The sequence below is a fragment of the Diceros bicornis genome, chromosome 35, assembly GCF_020826845.1.
Source record: "Diceros bicornis minor isolate mBicDic1 chromosome 35, mDicBic1.mat.cur, whole genome shotgun sequence".
NCBI lineage: Eukaryota > Metazoa > Chordata > Mammalia > Perissodactyla > Rhinocerotidae > Diceros > Diceros bicornis.
Genome location: NC_080774.1, coordinates 9,825,064 through 9,839,311, shown reverse-complemented (window position 1 = coordinate 9,839,311; position 14,248 = coordinate 9,825,064). Strand labels below are relative to the sequence as shown.

The 14,248-nt window shown below is 43.6% G+C and overlaps 1 protein-coding gene across 7 annotated transcripts in view; it reads left to right on the top strand.

The window, feature by feature from the left end:
* The first annotated feature begins 3,282 nt into the window (after window positions 1-3,282).
* Window positions 3,283-14,248, top strand: part of ATXN2 (ataxin 2) — a 114,438-nt gene continuing 103,472 nt past the window's right edge. For 3 of the 7 annotated variants that reach the window (XM_058531425.1, XM_058531421.1, XM_058531420.1), the window contains exon 1: window positions 3,602-4,124. In XM_058531425.1, coding sequence (XP_058387408.1) covers window positions 3,892-4,124 — 233 coding nt within the window. In that variant the 5' untranslated portion in view covers window positions 3,602-3,891. Of the gene's footprint in view, window positions 3,338-3,600; window positions 4,125-14,248 lie in introns of those variants that run through there. The other 4 variants (XM_058531424.1, XM_058531422.1, XM_058531428.1 and 1 more) reach the window with 3 other exon arrangements.

Genomic DNA, 14,248 nt, shown 5'->3' with positions numbered 1-14,248 from the left:
TCTCTATATGTTTCTCACTTGATACTTTCATTTCTGAAATAGTGGTTGAAACGGCCACAGCTATTTTTGAAGTTTATATTTTAGAAATACTTCTCAATATCAGAACTCTTTCAGGACAGTGTTTTTCATGGCCTTTGATGACAACTCTTCAGCAACACTTGTTGGTTTTATTTATTTATTTTTAATAATTTTATTTATTTATTTATTTTTCCCCCAAGGCCCCAGTAGATAGTTGTATGTCATAGTTGCACATCCTTCTAGTTGCTGTATGTGGGACGTGGCCTCAGCATGGCCGGACATGCGGTGCGTCGGTGCGAGCCCGGGATCCAAACCCCGGGCCGCCAGCATCGGAGCGCGATCACTTAACCGATAAGCCACGGGGCCGGCCCAACACTTGTTGGTTTTAAACAAAACCAACAATGGCTGCCTGAAAATTGGGGCCGGGGGAAGCACTCAAAAATGTAACTTATACTGGATATACTATTAGTTCCTGACTTCATTTGTCTTTAAAGAATTCTGAATGCACATGGAAATCACCAGAAATGCACTTTTTTTTGGGGTCATCTGTATCAGTTATCTATTGCTGTGTAACAAATTCTCCTAAAACTTATTGACTGAAACAACAAAAGGGTTAGGAATCTGGCGTGGCTTAGCTGAGCATCTCTAGTTCAGGGTCTCTGGAAAGGCCTACTAAGGTGCTTCGATCAGGGTTGCAGTCACAACAAGGCTTGACGGGGGAGGGGGGGGGCGGGGGGGGGGGTGATCTGCTTCCAAGCTCACTCACCTGGCTGCTGGCCACCATCAGGTCCTTGCTGCTGTGGCTGGAGACGACAGTTCCTTACCATGTGGGCCTCTCCACAGGGCAGCTCACAACATGGCAGCCACCTTTCTTCAAAGCAAGTGAGTGAGAGAGGGCAGTCCAAAACAAAAGCCAGTCTTCTTTTCATATAAAACTAAAGCCCTCTGACATCACAGTTGCTGTTAAATAACCACATCTTCAGAGGTCTAGAATTCAGGTGAGGGGTTTGCAGTAAGAGATATTTTTTGGTTCTGGGTGGTGATCCTCCTTCCATAAAGAAAAATGGGGAAGTGTATAAAATAGAATAGATAGTAGAGGTTCTCTTGGTTTCCGTTTTAATATAAAAGCAGAAATCAAATTTTAATGATAAACCCTCAATATTTCAGGCGTGGATGTAAAATGGTATAGTCACTTTGGAAAAGAGTTTGATGGTATCTTAAAAAAGTTAAATATAAATTTACCATACTATCTAACATTCCATTTCTAGGCATCTACTCAAGAGAAATGAAAACATATGTCCACGTGAAGACATATGTTTACAAATGTTCATAGCAGCATTACTCAGAATAGCCCCAAACTTGAAACAACCTAAATGTCCACCAACTGGTGAATAGATATACAAAAAGTGATATATTCATACAATGGCATATTACATGGTGATAAAAAATAATGAAACACTGATACGTGCTACGATGTGGATAAACCTCAAAAACATGTGAAAGAAAGCAGACAAAGACCACCTATTGTAAGACTCCAATTATACGGAATGTCCAGAACAGATAAATCCATTGAGACAGGAAGTAGATTAGGGGTTGCTGGGGCTGAGGATGGGAACGAGGAGTCACTGCAAATGGGTATGAAGGATCCTTTTGGGGTGATGGAAATATTCTGAAATTAGTGATGATGGTTTCACAACCCTCTAAATTTTCTGAGAATCATTGAATTGTATACAAAATGGGTGAATTTCATAATATGTAAATTATGCCTCAATAAAACTGTTAACAATATATTTTCAGTGATAGTAGATGAAACTTTGAGCTTTCTCAGCGTAAATGAAATCAAGTTCAGCTACGTCAGCCTCAGGCCTTCTTATTCCACTTGTTTTTCCTCCCATTTGTCTGGAATTTGGTCCTGAGATTGAACTCTGGGACCTTGGTCCCAGATATAGCTGTCAAATAATTAAACCAGAGAAAGTTGATTGTACTTCTATTATGGCCCTTCTATTTTTTTTTTCCTCATCCGTTTTTTTAGTCTCAATTTCCTTTGGGTTAATTTTTAAAGGATTTTGCAAACGTTGGTTTAAAAGAATACTATTTTTTTTTTTTTTCCTTCAACCTCCTTTTACCTCATCTGGGAGAAAAGCTGATTTCCTACTTTTCAAGTGTTTGCAGAATATAATGATCATTTTTGCCTGAACTATCTTGGAGATTAATTTCAATTTGGCTACTGGAGACTCGTGGCTTAAGCATTCTCCAAATTTTTCTGTTTTTACCTTTATCTGACAATTCTGGGAGATTGAGGGGAATTTTGGTATTTTCCTCCTATTTCCTGAAGTCGTTACACTTTTTTAAAAAACTAGATTCCTTACTCAAAACAATCAAAAAGTTATCTACTTGCTTCCAGTTTAATTGCAACACAGTCAAAAAATGGACTACTGTGCTGGCTACCAACCTAAGTTAAAGTAAAACTAAAGGGGCCAAGGTCTAAAGCGCGCACCTTCTTGTGAGGTCTGTGCTGTCTCCACCGAAGGAGCCGCTATTATCCATAACTCTACCAATCATGTACATTTCCTTTTGAGTCTCAAGAATGAGGAAAAAGAAGTCCAAGTGAGGGGAAATGGGTTCAAATGAAGGTCAGATACCCAAAAGTTTTCCAGTTACTGTGTTACTGGGGTGAAAAAAGTGGGCAAAAGGTAACCAGATCTGGGTGGCCCCAGGAAGTGGCTCGATTCCAACACTGCCATTCTTGGTACAGAAAGAGAGGACAGCCTGCCTTTGAGACACCCAGTGACACGTGAGAGCCTACTGTGTGCCAGCTGCTGGGAATACAAAGAAAACTGTGGGATGCTTGTGTTCTAGGTGCTTTATACGGAGCAAGGCAGTCTGCGCCCAGAAAGCACTCCAGTCCATCCTCTAGGTTGCATCAGGTGGGGGCTGAGCAAGGTGTCTGTGCAGTGGCCGACACCTCCTGTTGCACACGGATAATATCTGAGTCTCCGTCTCGCTCTCTCAAATACGAGAGGGCGGACTCGGATTCTCCTAGCCGTGCGAGGACGTTGATGGACTATTGGGGGGCGGGAGGCGGGGAAGAAACGCTTCCCTCCGGTCCTCTACGCTAGGCCGGCCCTGCAGGCGAAGACAGACACGCCCTCTCTGAAAGGCAGACCCGCCTCGAGGAGGGCGGATCCGGCCAGGGCCGGCCGCCGGGCCCTCACCCGACCCCCGCGAACGCGGCCCAGCGCAGCGCCCGATCCTCACGTGTCCCTCCCGGCCCCGGGCCGCCTCACGTTCTGCTTCCGCCCGACCCTTCCGACTTCCGGTAAAGAATCCCCGTCCCGCACGTCCGCGCCCACCCGGCATCGCCACGCGGCGCCTCTGTGGGCCCGGCGCCCGATGCGCTCGGCGGCCGCAGCTCCTCGGAGCCCCACGGCGGCCCTCGAGCCTCGCCGCCTGGCCGCGGCCAGGTGGCCCGGGCGGCGCTCGCTCCCGCCGCCGGCGCGGCGGAGCGGGCGGGGCGGCGGCGGCGCGGCTCCGGGCCCGTATCCCTCCGCCGCCCCTCCCCCGCCCGGCCCCGGCCCCCCTCCCTCCGGGCAGCGCTCGCCTCCCTCCGCCTCAGACTGTTTTGGTAGCAACGGCAACGGCGGCGGCGCGGCCCGGCCCGGCTCCCGGCGGCTCCTCGGTTTCGGCGGGCCTCCCCGCCCCTTCGTCGTCGTCCTTCTCCCCTTCGCCGGCCCGGTCGCCCCCCCGGCCGCGCCAGCTCGCGCCTCCCCGCTCGGCGCCCGCGCGTCCCCGCCGCGCTCCGGCGTCTCCTCGGCGCGCCCGGCTCCCGGCTGTCCCCGCCCGGCGTGCGGGCCGGTGTATGGGCCCCTCACCATGTCGCTGAAGCCCCAGCAGCAGCAGCAGCAGCAGCCTGCGGCCGCCAATGCCCGCAAGCCCAGCGGCGGCCTTCTCACGTCGCCCGCCGCCGCGCCGCCGCCGTCCTCGTCCTCAGTCTCGTCGTCCTCGGCCGTGGCTTCCTCCTCCTCCTCCTCCTCCTCCTCCTCCGCGGCGGCGGCGGCGGCGGCGGCGGCGGCGAGCGCAGGCGGCGGCCGGCCCGGCCTGGGCAGGTGGGTGTCGCGCCCCAGCCCCCTCCGTTCCGAGCCGGCCTGGCTTCGCGTCCCCTCCCCCGCGGCCCGCACCGCCGTCCCCGCCCCGTGACCGGCCGGCCCGGGGGGGTGGGCTGGGGGCCCGCAGTGGGGGTGGGGCTCCCCTGCCGTCCAGAGCCGGGGGGGCGGGGGGTGGGGGTGCCGCCGGCTCCCTGTGAGAATGTCAGGCGGTGTCCGGCGTCCTGCAACATCCCCACCCCCTCCGCCGAACGGTCAAGATGGAAGGCCTGGGCCGCCTCCCCCTCTCGTTTAAGTGCTGGGGAGGGGGTCACAGGTCTCGGCGAGTGTCAGCTCTGTTATACCTTTCTCAAGCCTCCTCCGCCCCCGGGGGGGGATGCTTGGGCAGCGCCCCCACCCCCAGTTGGGATGTTAACGTGGAAGGGTCTTGAGGTTTTGGTTCCGTTTCCCGAAACTTGCCAACTCCCCCATTGGGGAATAACGAGGGAGGGGGGAGAGTTAGGGCAGCGTCCCCCCTGCCTGTTAAAGGGGCAGCCGCAGGGCTCCTCTGGAGTCTTGAGGGTCTGTGCAGTGTCCTTACCCACCCGCCTCCCCGCCCCGGGAAGATGGAAGGGCCAGGTTGAGGGGGTGGGCAGCGGCCCCCCGCACCCCTCCCCATTTAAGTCGCGGCGTCGGCGAGGCTCCAGAACTCCTCGGGAATCGTGGGGCTCTGTGCTGTCTCCCGCAGCGTCCCGCCCTCCCCACCTGAGGACGGGGTGGGGAGGCCCGGCCCCCGCCCGGCCTCCCTCCTTCCCCCGCGAGGCCTCCCCGGCGCGGGTGGCGGCCGAGCCGCATTGCTGCTCCGAGGCCGCGGAGGAGAAGTCGCCTTGGAATAGCGGTGGGCGAGGGTCGGACCCCGGCGTGCTGCAGAAGCCCAGCCGGACTGGGGACATTGTGGGGGGCGGGGGCAGGGAGCTGGCATGTTGCGCATTTTTCCCTAGCCCCCGCCCCAATTTTTGAAATTTCAAGGGGAGAGGGATTGCAGCAGGGGGCATCGTGGGGTTCCTGGAGGCAGAAATGCGGATGTTTACTTGCGTCGTCTCCCCCTCCTGCCCCCATAACCCAGGTTTGTGGTAGAGACCACTGGGGGCTCAGTGTCTTCTCAGCTAACCGGGTCTGACTCTGGCGGGTGTGTTTGTGCGGGAAGGCCTGTTGGGGGTGTGTGTGTGGGGGTGGTTGTCAGTTCGTATTTCACGAACTAGGAAAATGCTTAGTGTTCAAACGGGGCAACAAATGTCAATGGACTCCATTCCATTGTGGCCAGTGTCCTTAACTTGGGGAGTGCCGCCAGAGCTCTCCAAGGGCACGCGAGTCCATTTCCCCGGTGCCCCGGGGCCCATCCGTGTTGCATGGACTGCCATGCCTCCCTTAGGTCTAGGCGGGGTTGGCAGGGTCAGTAAAGAGGATCCTTCTTAAATAGACATTCTGGGCTTTAGAAGGTGGGGTAAGGGGATTTTTTCATGCAGTAAGTTTTGTTTTTGAAAACCGATTTTCAGCAATCCATTTCCAAAGAATTTTCATTTATGGCAGGAGAAGTTACCCATCAGGATGAATCAGAGCTGATTTTTAAGGAATTCTGCTGCCTTCGATGGGAGGAGGGGGAACATGGGTTTTTTGACTTGTGCTCTCCCCCCCACTCCCAGACTCCCCCTTCTCTGAAGCACCCACAGACTACTACCTAGTCAAACTACTTCAAATGAAGTGCTTATTTTCCCAGCTCTTTCCATTTAGGATTCTGCAACTCCATAGTGAAAAATGGAAAAATTTTATATGTAATTTTTATAGAAAAGGATGCACCATTTTTTCCTTCTTAGGTATCAGAAATCTGGCAGATATATTCAACTTGTTCAAATAATTAAAAATTAGAACTAAAGCTTTTACGTTGCATCCACTCTGGTTAGGCTTAAAAATTGTCAAGAATCTGTTCCAGAACGGCTGGAGTGATCAAAAATATTTGGAGTGTTGTAGCACCACAGATCTTTTTCTGTTCGTTGAGGCATCGCAAACATTTAGGGTTAATTTAGATTCCTCCTCCCTTTAAGTTCTTTTACTTGAGGCATAAATTGTGGCCCTTATTCTTTTTGGTAAATATGTGGGGTTTTTTTTTTAATGTATTGGATTCATATAATGTGAAATTTTGTTCTTGTACAGATCTTCAGTTAATATACTTGTAGAATTCCTTTCAATTTTGATCACTGTTACTGGGTTCTTTGTAAGCCATTACAGTTTCTAGAGTCTCACTTATGTTTGTATTAACAGTTAAAATAAGTTTCTGGGACCAAGGGTGAAGAAAGGAAGTGCAGCGTTGGGTTTGACATGGTTAGAGATGGCAAAATATTCTTGAAAGTCTAGAAATACACGTCTGCTTTAAATAATATAACGTCTCATCATATTTGATTCTTTTTGGTGAATAGTGCATTTTCTTGGCTTTCAAAAATTTATTCTGTCTTTACTTGTCATATACTCTTTTTTTTTTTTTTTGAGGAAGATTAGCCCTGAGCTAACATCTGTTGCCAATCCTCCTCTTTTTCTGCTGAGGAAGATTGGCCCTGGGCTAACATCTGTGCCCATCTTCCTCTACTTTATATGGGATGCCACCACAGCATGGCTTGATAAGTGGTCATAGGTCTGTGCCAGGGATACGAACTTGCTAACTCCAGGCCGCACAAGTGGAGCGCATGAACTTAACTGCTATGTCACTGGGCTGGCCCCTTGTCATATACATTTTAGAAGGTGGCTGTTTTCTCTTAGAACAATGTAACCACAGTATTAAAGTTTGAACATAATTTTACCTTAATCCAATTCTTATTTTTGCCTTTTACGTTTTCATTTTTATGTAGTTTTAGTGATTGTGTGTGTTATTTTGTGTTCTACCTTTTTCTCCTTAACATTGTATTATACATTTTTTTAGGTTTGTGCTTAACCATTCTCCTGTTGTTGGGATTTGGGTTTCCACATTTTTGTTATTATAGGTAGTGGTGTAGTAAACATCTTTCTACTCATAGCTTTTTGCTTCAGTCTAATTATTTCCTTAGAGAAAGTTCGCAGGAGTGATTTTACTGGGTCAAAGGGCTTCAGGATTTTTATGGCTCTTGCTAGCTGTGCCATATTACTCTTGAGAAGACTTGTAGTAGTTTGCAGTGCCAAGAAGGTGGATCCTTTATAGAATGATTTCTTTGTAGTTGGTCAAACATTGTGGGGGATTTTCAAGGGAAAAGTTGCATTTACTGTAAAGTGCATTCATTACTAAGTGCTTTTGTCAGTTACTTGATTATTTATATTGGAGTTTGAATTTGGTTTCTCTGAGGATGTAATGAAATAATGTATGAGAAGATGCTTTGAAAACTGTAACTGTTAATACTAATGAGGATACGTGGTTTATCTGTTGTGCTGATATTTCCAAGTAGAGGAATGAAAACCTGAGGAACTTGTTTGAAAGCTTTTTGATGTTTTTTTTGTGTGTGTATGTGTGTATATGTATGTGTGCTAACCTCCCTCATTCATCAAAGTATTTTTTATTAGCTTCTAGCCTATGACCAAGTTATTTCTGGTTAACTTTTATGTAATTTCATGGTACTATTGGGAATTATTACTGGTTAATCCATATCTCTTCCCCTTCCACATTCCTTTCTCCATAGGTTTACAATCCTATTACCCTATTCCCAGTCCTAAATAATATAACATTAGAATTTCTTTGGTTACAGGCTTTGGTGTGAATAAAACCTTTTTATTTTAGTCATTTTCAGCTTAGTACTTTTATTGCTTCTTTCTCTTAAGGCATTGCAACTTAGAAATTATGCTGCAATTTAGTATTCATCATGCTTCCATTTAAGTATCAGTGAGATGTTCACCTCTTTAAATATCTTCTAGGAGAGCCTAAAAGCATCTACATTCATTCAACACATAAATTTTTTGAAAATCTATGTACAAGGCAAGTGTAGGTGCTTGGGATATATCAGTGAATAAAACAAACATAGCTGCCCTCCTGATGTTTACATTCTGATGTGATGAACCAGACAATAAGCAAGAGACTTTAAATTAGGAAACTGTATATAATATTAGATAAGAGCTATGGGATTAGGTGGGAGCATATTTAGGGTATAATTGGGAGTGTGGGAGAAGGGAGTGGGTTGCAATTTTGAATGGGTTAGGGAGGCCTCATTGAGGAGGTAATGTCAGCAGAGTTTTGAAGGTGAGGTAGTGTTAGCCATTTGCTTTTTGTCTAGATTAATTAGTCATATGGCCCTCTGTAATTTATAAGATTTAAACTGCATCATCTATCCTTTGTTAATTCATTTTTTTGTGTGGGTATTGATAATAACCAAATTTGAAGTTGGACCAAAAAAGTTAATTGACAGGTCGTTAGAGTTAAACTGTAGGTGGCTGTTAAAAGACGTACATTTTTGTTTTTCCATTGGACTTATTTATTTTACCTAATTAGTTTAATTTTTGTTCCAAGTACTTAGAGAAAATAGACTTTTTAAGACTGGGCAGGGCTGGCCCGGTGGCTTAGCGGTTAAGTGTGCGTGCTCTGCTACTGGCGGCCCGGTTCGGATCCCGGGATCCCGGGTGCACACCGACGCACTGCTTCTCCGGCCATGCTGAGGTGGCATCCCACATACAGCAACTAGAAGGATGTGCAACTATGACATACAACTATCTTCTGGGGCTTTGGGGGGCGGGGGGAAAAGAGGTTTGGCAATAGATGTTAGCTCAGGGCCCGTCTTCCTCAGCAAAAAGAGGAGGATTAGCGCGGATGTTAGATCGGGGTTGATCTTCCTCACAAAAAAAAAAAAAGAAGACTGGGCAAAAACCTACATCAAATTGCTTATCTTTGTTTATCAGAGAAAAAAGTAAGCCTATAATTGCTTAAGGATTTTGCATTCTGAAAAGTCAAAACATTCATGTTATCAGTCGTGGTGTTCCTTTTTTGGTTAAATGTAAACTTGTATTTTCTGTGTTTCTCTAATTAGACAGTTATAATTTTACACAGGGGATGTTAACTCATATCATAGCTATTTATTAGCCGTATGTTTCGCCTTAAAAGAGGATCCGATTTTTTTTTTTTGTCCTCAATATCTACAGCTGTGTTAGAACTTAGGTTTACCATAGCAAAGTGTGTTTTTATATCTTGAAAAGGATTTTAAGTTTTTAGAAGATTTTTTTCCCCTAGAATTGAAGTTTTCTGTTTTGGCTAGATAGTAATAGTATTTTGATATTGTATAAAGGGTTAAGCTTCAACAAAACTGTGTTTTTGTAGCTATTTCAAATGATTGTGATGACTTCAACAGAGATGTAAGTAGAGTTTATTAACAGGCCTACCTGCTACTGTATCTTTTTAAGTGAAAGTACTTGTCTTTTTTGAAGCATATCTGGGTCATCTATACTGTTACCATACCAGGGTTTTAAGAGGTCGATACGGGGGTCTTTTTAACAATAATGTTACTAACATAAATGACTGCTCTTTCCTCTTGAGGTCTTTTTGCCTCCTTAGATGTTAGACGGACTTCAAAAATAGGGATGTTTTTATTAGAAAATTTACTCATCAGTGAGTATGAAGCTGGTATCAAGCCTTTTAAAGGTTGTAACATCTAAATCTCGAATTTGTAATGTGGACACTTTTGAACTCATAACCTTTACTAGCATTACTTATGGTTGGAAATAGGTTGAGTTATATCTTAATGTGTTGTTTGAAATCCTTAAACTATATTTTTCTACTCAAAAAGAATTTCTTCTGCTTTTGAAGATGAATGTTCTGCGTAGAACAGTATTATTCTCCATTAAGGTGCTTTGCCAAACAAAGCAGATTTGCAGTTTTGTAGGCAGTTGTGTCATAAACCACTTTTTCTGTTATTTTAAAATACCAATTAATTCAAGAGATTTTATGTCTCTCTCTCTCACACACACACACACACACACACACACACACACACACACACAATTTCATGCTTTGGGGCATACAGACATGCATTGAATGTGGTCCCTGATCTTAAGCTGCGTATAGTATAATAGAGATAAGAGATGTACTTGAAACAGTGTCCAGGGCAGATTTATTCTTGAAATTAATAAATTGAGAAACAGTCTTTGTGTAAGTACTGACTCATTTATATTTGAAAATTCTGTCTCTTATAATTTTAAAAACAGTAAGAATGAAATACTCATCATAGAAAAGAGTGCAGAGAATTAAAAAACAACAAAATAAAAAAGCCCCAACTCCTTTAAAATTAAAATGATCCACAGTCTTGCCTTTGAGATAACCACTGTTAGAAATTTGGTGTACATCTTTTCAGACTCTCTGTGAACATATACATGTTTATGTTAAACAAAATGGAATCATTATTTTGGATTCAGCAGTATATATCTTCTTTTAAAACATTTTTTTCCTAAAACTATAGACTTTTAGAGCATGAAGAAGTAACACAAAATCTTGTCTTAAAATAGAAGGGAAAAAACCCGTAAGCTTTGAGAGGTTAGGGGACTTGCCCAAAGCAACACATTTGTAGAATTTTATTATATCCCTCCCTTTAAATAAACACAGACGTAGACATAAACAAGATCATGCTGTGTATTTTGAAGAATACACAACCACAGACAGTCCTTGCCCTTCAGGATATCTTTTTGTAACCTTGAGTTTGGCTTGCTAAAATAGAAGATCTAGTTCCTTATCATTTTAGAAAATATATGTAATTTTGTACATATGTGTGTGAAATCTGCTTAAATATTAAGTCTTTGTTTTAGTATTTTTAATGGTTAGTATTGTTTTGGATCTGGATTGTTAATGCAAATTTGCCACAACTATTAACCTTATGTTTTATTTGCTGAAAATTATTTGCAGTTGTATTCATGTGAAAATTTGAAATTCCCTTTAATTTTAAAAAATTATTATGTAGATTGTTACACTTTAAGCCTTAAAGTTGAGTCAAGTGGCTATAAAATATCAATTTCACGCTATGATTAATAGCTAACTGCATTTTGGAAACTGGATAAAATGGCATTCTGTAATGCAGTCTTTGTAAATCCCATCAGTTTGTGGTATGAGGCTTGTCTGCGATGTAATTATAAATGAATGTGGCTTATTTTTATTAAGTGTATCAGAACTTGAGAGTGTTGTCCTCTTGAAAGTATTACTTGGACAGGCTTTATCTAACAGTGTTGTCAATGGTCAAATGTTGTTGATTACCACTTTATGTTCATATTGCTTTTTATAAATCATATATATATATTTTTGTGTGTGTGAGGAGATCAGCCCTGTGCTAACATCTGCTAATCCTCCTCTTTTTTTTGCTGAGGAATACTGGCCCTGGGCTAACATCAGTGCCCATCTTCCTCCACTTTATATGGGATGCCGCCACAGCATGGCTTGCCAAGCAGTGTGTCAGTGCGCGCCCAGGATCCGAACCGGTGAACCACTGGCCGCCACAGTAGAACGTGCGCACTTAACCGCTTGCGCCACCGGACTGGCCCCTATAAATCATATATTAAAAATATTCTTGGCAGAAATCTTTGTAAATAGTCAAGATTAATCTTGATTATAGTTTTAGTAAAAACAAAAAAAAAGAAAAGGCTGGTTTTGAACTAAATTTTGGATTTTTCTTTTGGGGCTCATAAACATTTTTTGTGGATCTTGTTTAGTTAACTATTTTCATTCCTGAAACACACTTGAAAATTGGGCAGAGAAAAGACACTGAAGCTTGTGCAGATTACAGAAAGGGGAGCTCTTCAGGGCCTCTTTCAGAGTTTATTTGCTTTTACTTTATACATAATTCTACACAGCTTGCTTTTTTGATGTACAGATTGCCAGCAAGTAGAAAGGTAAAACTTTTAGAGGCAAACATATTGACAGCAGTGAGAAATAATAATAGTGTGATAGAATGTTAAGAGATGGGAAAATTATAAAAAAGAGACAAAAGAGCTCAAAAAGTATACCATCCTAGGAGTTTTGACTGTAAGTTGATAGCTCTATGCCTTAGTAGACCCCAGAGGCATTGCTGTTTTTTAGCACAATGTAGTTAATTGACGTGCTCATAATGGTGACTCATAAGACAAAGTTAAATTGTTTTTCATATCTTTCAAAGAAGTATTTTTCGAACTGTAGGTCATGACCCCTTAGTAGATTGTAAAATCACATCAGTGGGTCGTGAGGAGCATTTTTAGAAGAATGAAAAAGAACAGAAGATAGAATGCATTGGGTTAAGGGTGAGAGTTGTTTTAAGTTTCAGTTAACTATAACTGTTTCAGTTAAGGTATATATACTATGTTGCAACGTAAACTGTGATTTTTTTCATTGGTGTAGTCAATCACTGATTTAGGCACTGAGATGTAGTAGTAAAAGGATTGAGGAAGGGTTTTGCAGTTATGTCTAGCCTAGGGTTGCCAGATTTAGCAAATAAAAATACAGGATACCCAGGTAAATTTGAGTTTATAAAAATCACTAATTTTTAGTGTAAAATGTCCTAAATTGCATGGGACAAAATTATTTCCTTATTTATCTGAAATTCAAATTTAACTGGGCATTCTTTATTTTATATGGTAACCCCACTCTAGGCTAGAATCGGGCTTCACCCCTTGGTAACTGAAATTCAAGCTCTGTGAGGGTAGGAACTTTGTTTTGTTCACTACTGTATCCCAGTCTCCTGGAACAGGGCCTGGCACTTAGTAAGTGGTCAGATGTTTGAATGAATTAATGGGCAAGTCACTCACTCACTCTCAGGCTCAGTTGCTGTATCTATTAAAAACGGAAAAGAATACCTTCCTTAAAAAGTGAGATACTGAATTCTTTTACACTCTTATTCTTGGCACATGGTAAGCTCTCAGGATTTTAGAATCATACAGATTTGGAGTTGGAAGTGGCTCTGGTGGACTTCAGTTCTCATTCTCTTTACAGGTGAGGAAACTAAGGCCGTGGAGATTATATGCCAAAGTTCTCCCATCGTTGCCTGCGTAGCTGATTTTAGATTCTTGTTTCCTTTTCTTTCTAATGTAAGATATTTCTTAAGACTTGTTTTCAAAATCTGATGTTTATTCAGTAATTTAAAAGATCTACCTATCCAGAAAAAATCATTTTCTGAGTGTTCCAATTAGCAAAGGCTCTATTCTACTTTGCTATTTTTTGTTTTCTGTCACATATATTTCAAGTGGAAGAATGTCTCTAGTCCTTTTAACTTAGGAACTTGAATCCAAAATGAAGTTCCTCTGTAGTGTTTCTACCAGGCATTCCTTTACTCTGTGACTATTCTGTTCTGATCCTTAACCTAGATGGCAGATAGTTTCACCTTATATGCCAATTCTGATTGATTGGAGTGTGATGTAGAGGATTCTGAGATTTCATTTGGCTTTAGAGAAGGGATGTGGATAGAGATGGGGGTGGGGCGAGTCTTTGTATTACGGGCACCGAAGTGTGGTTGCCAGCTGTAAGTTAGCAAGCTTCCTGATTGGTCTCTCCGTGTCCAGATACTTCCTACTCACTTCCTGGCCATAAGAATCTCCCCAAAACATCTTGCACTGTGTCCCCTTTCTATTGAGAAACTTTTAGTGGCTCTTATTACTAGGTGAATCAAATCCAGACTGTTCAGCCTGATAGTCAAGTCCCTCCACACATTGCGTGCACTGTATTTATTCTCCAGCATGAATCAAATTCTGCCGATCTAGTCATCTCTAGTGCTCTTAAATGTAGGTCTTTAAAGGCTTAGCCCAGATCCTCTCTTGCACAGTGTCTCACTGTTTATCCTAGGAAAATGTGATTCCTCCCTCTTCTGTACTCCCATCGCTTTTGGCAGGTACCATTCCTGTGGCATTCAGTGCACAGTGCCTTGTGTTTAAGTACAGTAGCTCCTCCACTTACAGTCTTTCTCCTTAGGATGGACTCTGAGGTAGGAGCAGAGCTACACCCTGGAACAAAGGTGTGTTAACCCTGCCGACGGGTGGCCTTTGTTGTTGTTTACAGTCATTTCACAGTCAGCCTTTGCTGTTGTTTTTAAATTCTTTGTATGTTTACTGTGTTTGAGCTTGGTTTATTGTTGTTAAAGCTGTCATTTCAACAAGTGCAGCAGCAGAGGGTACTGATGGTGCCAGTCAGAAGAAAGCATTTA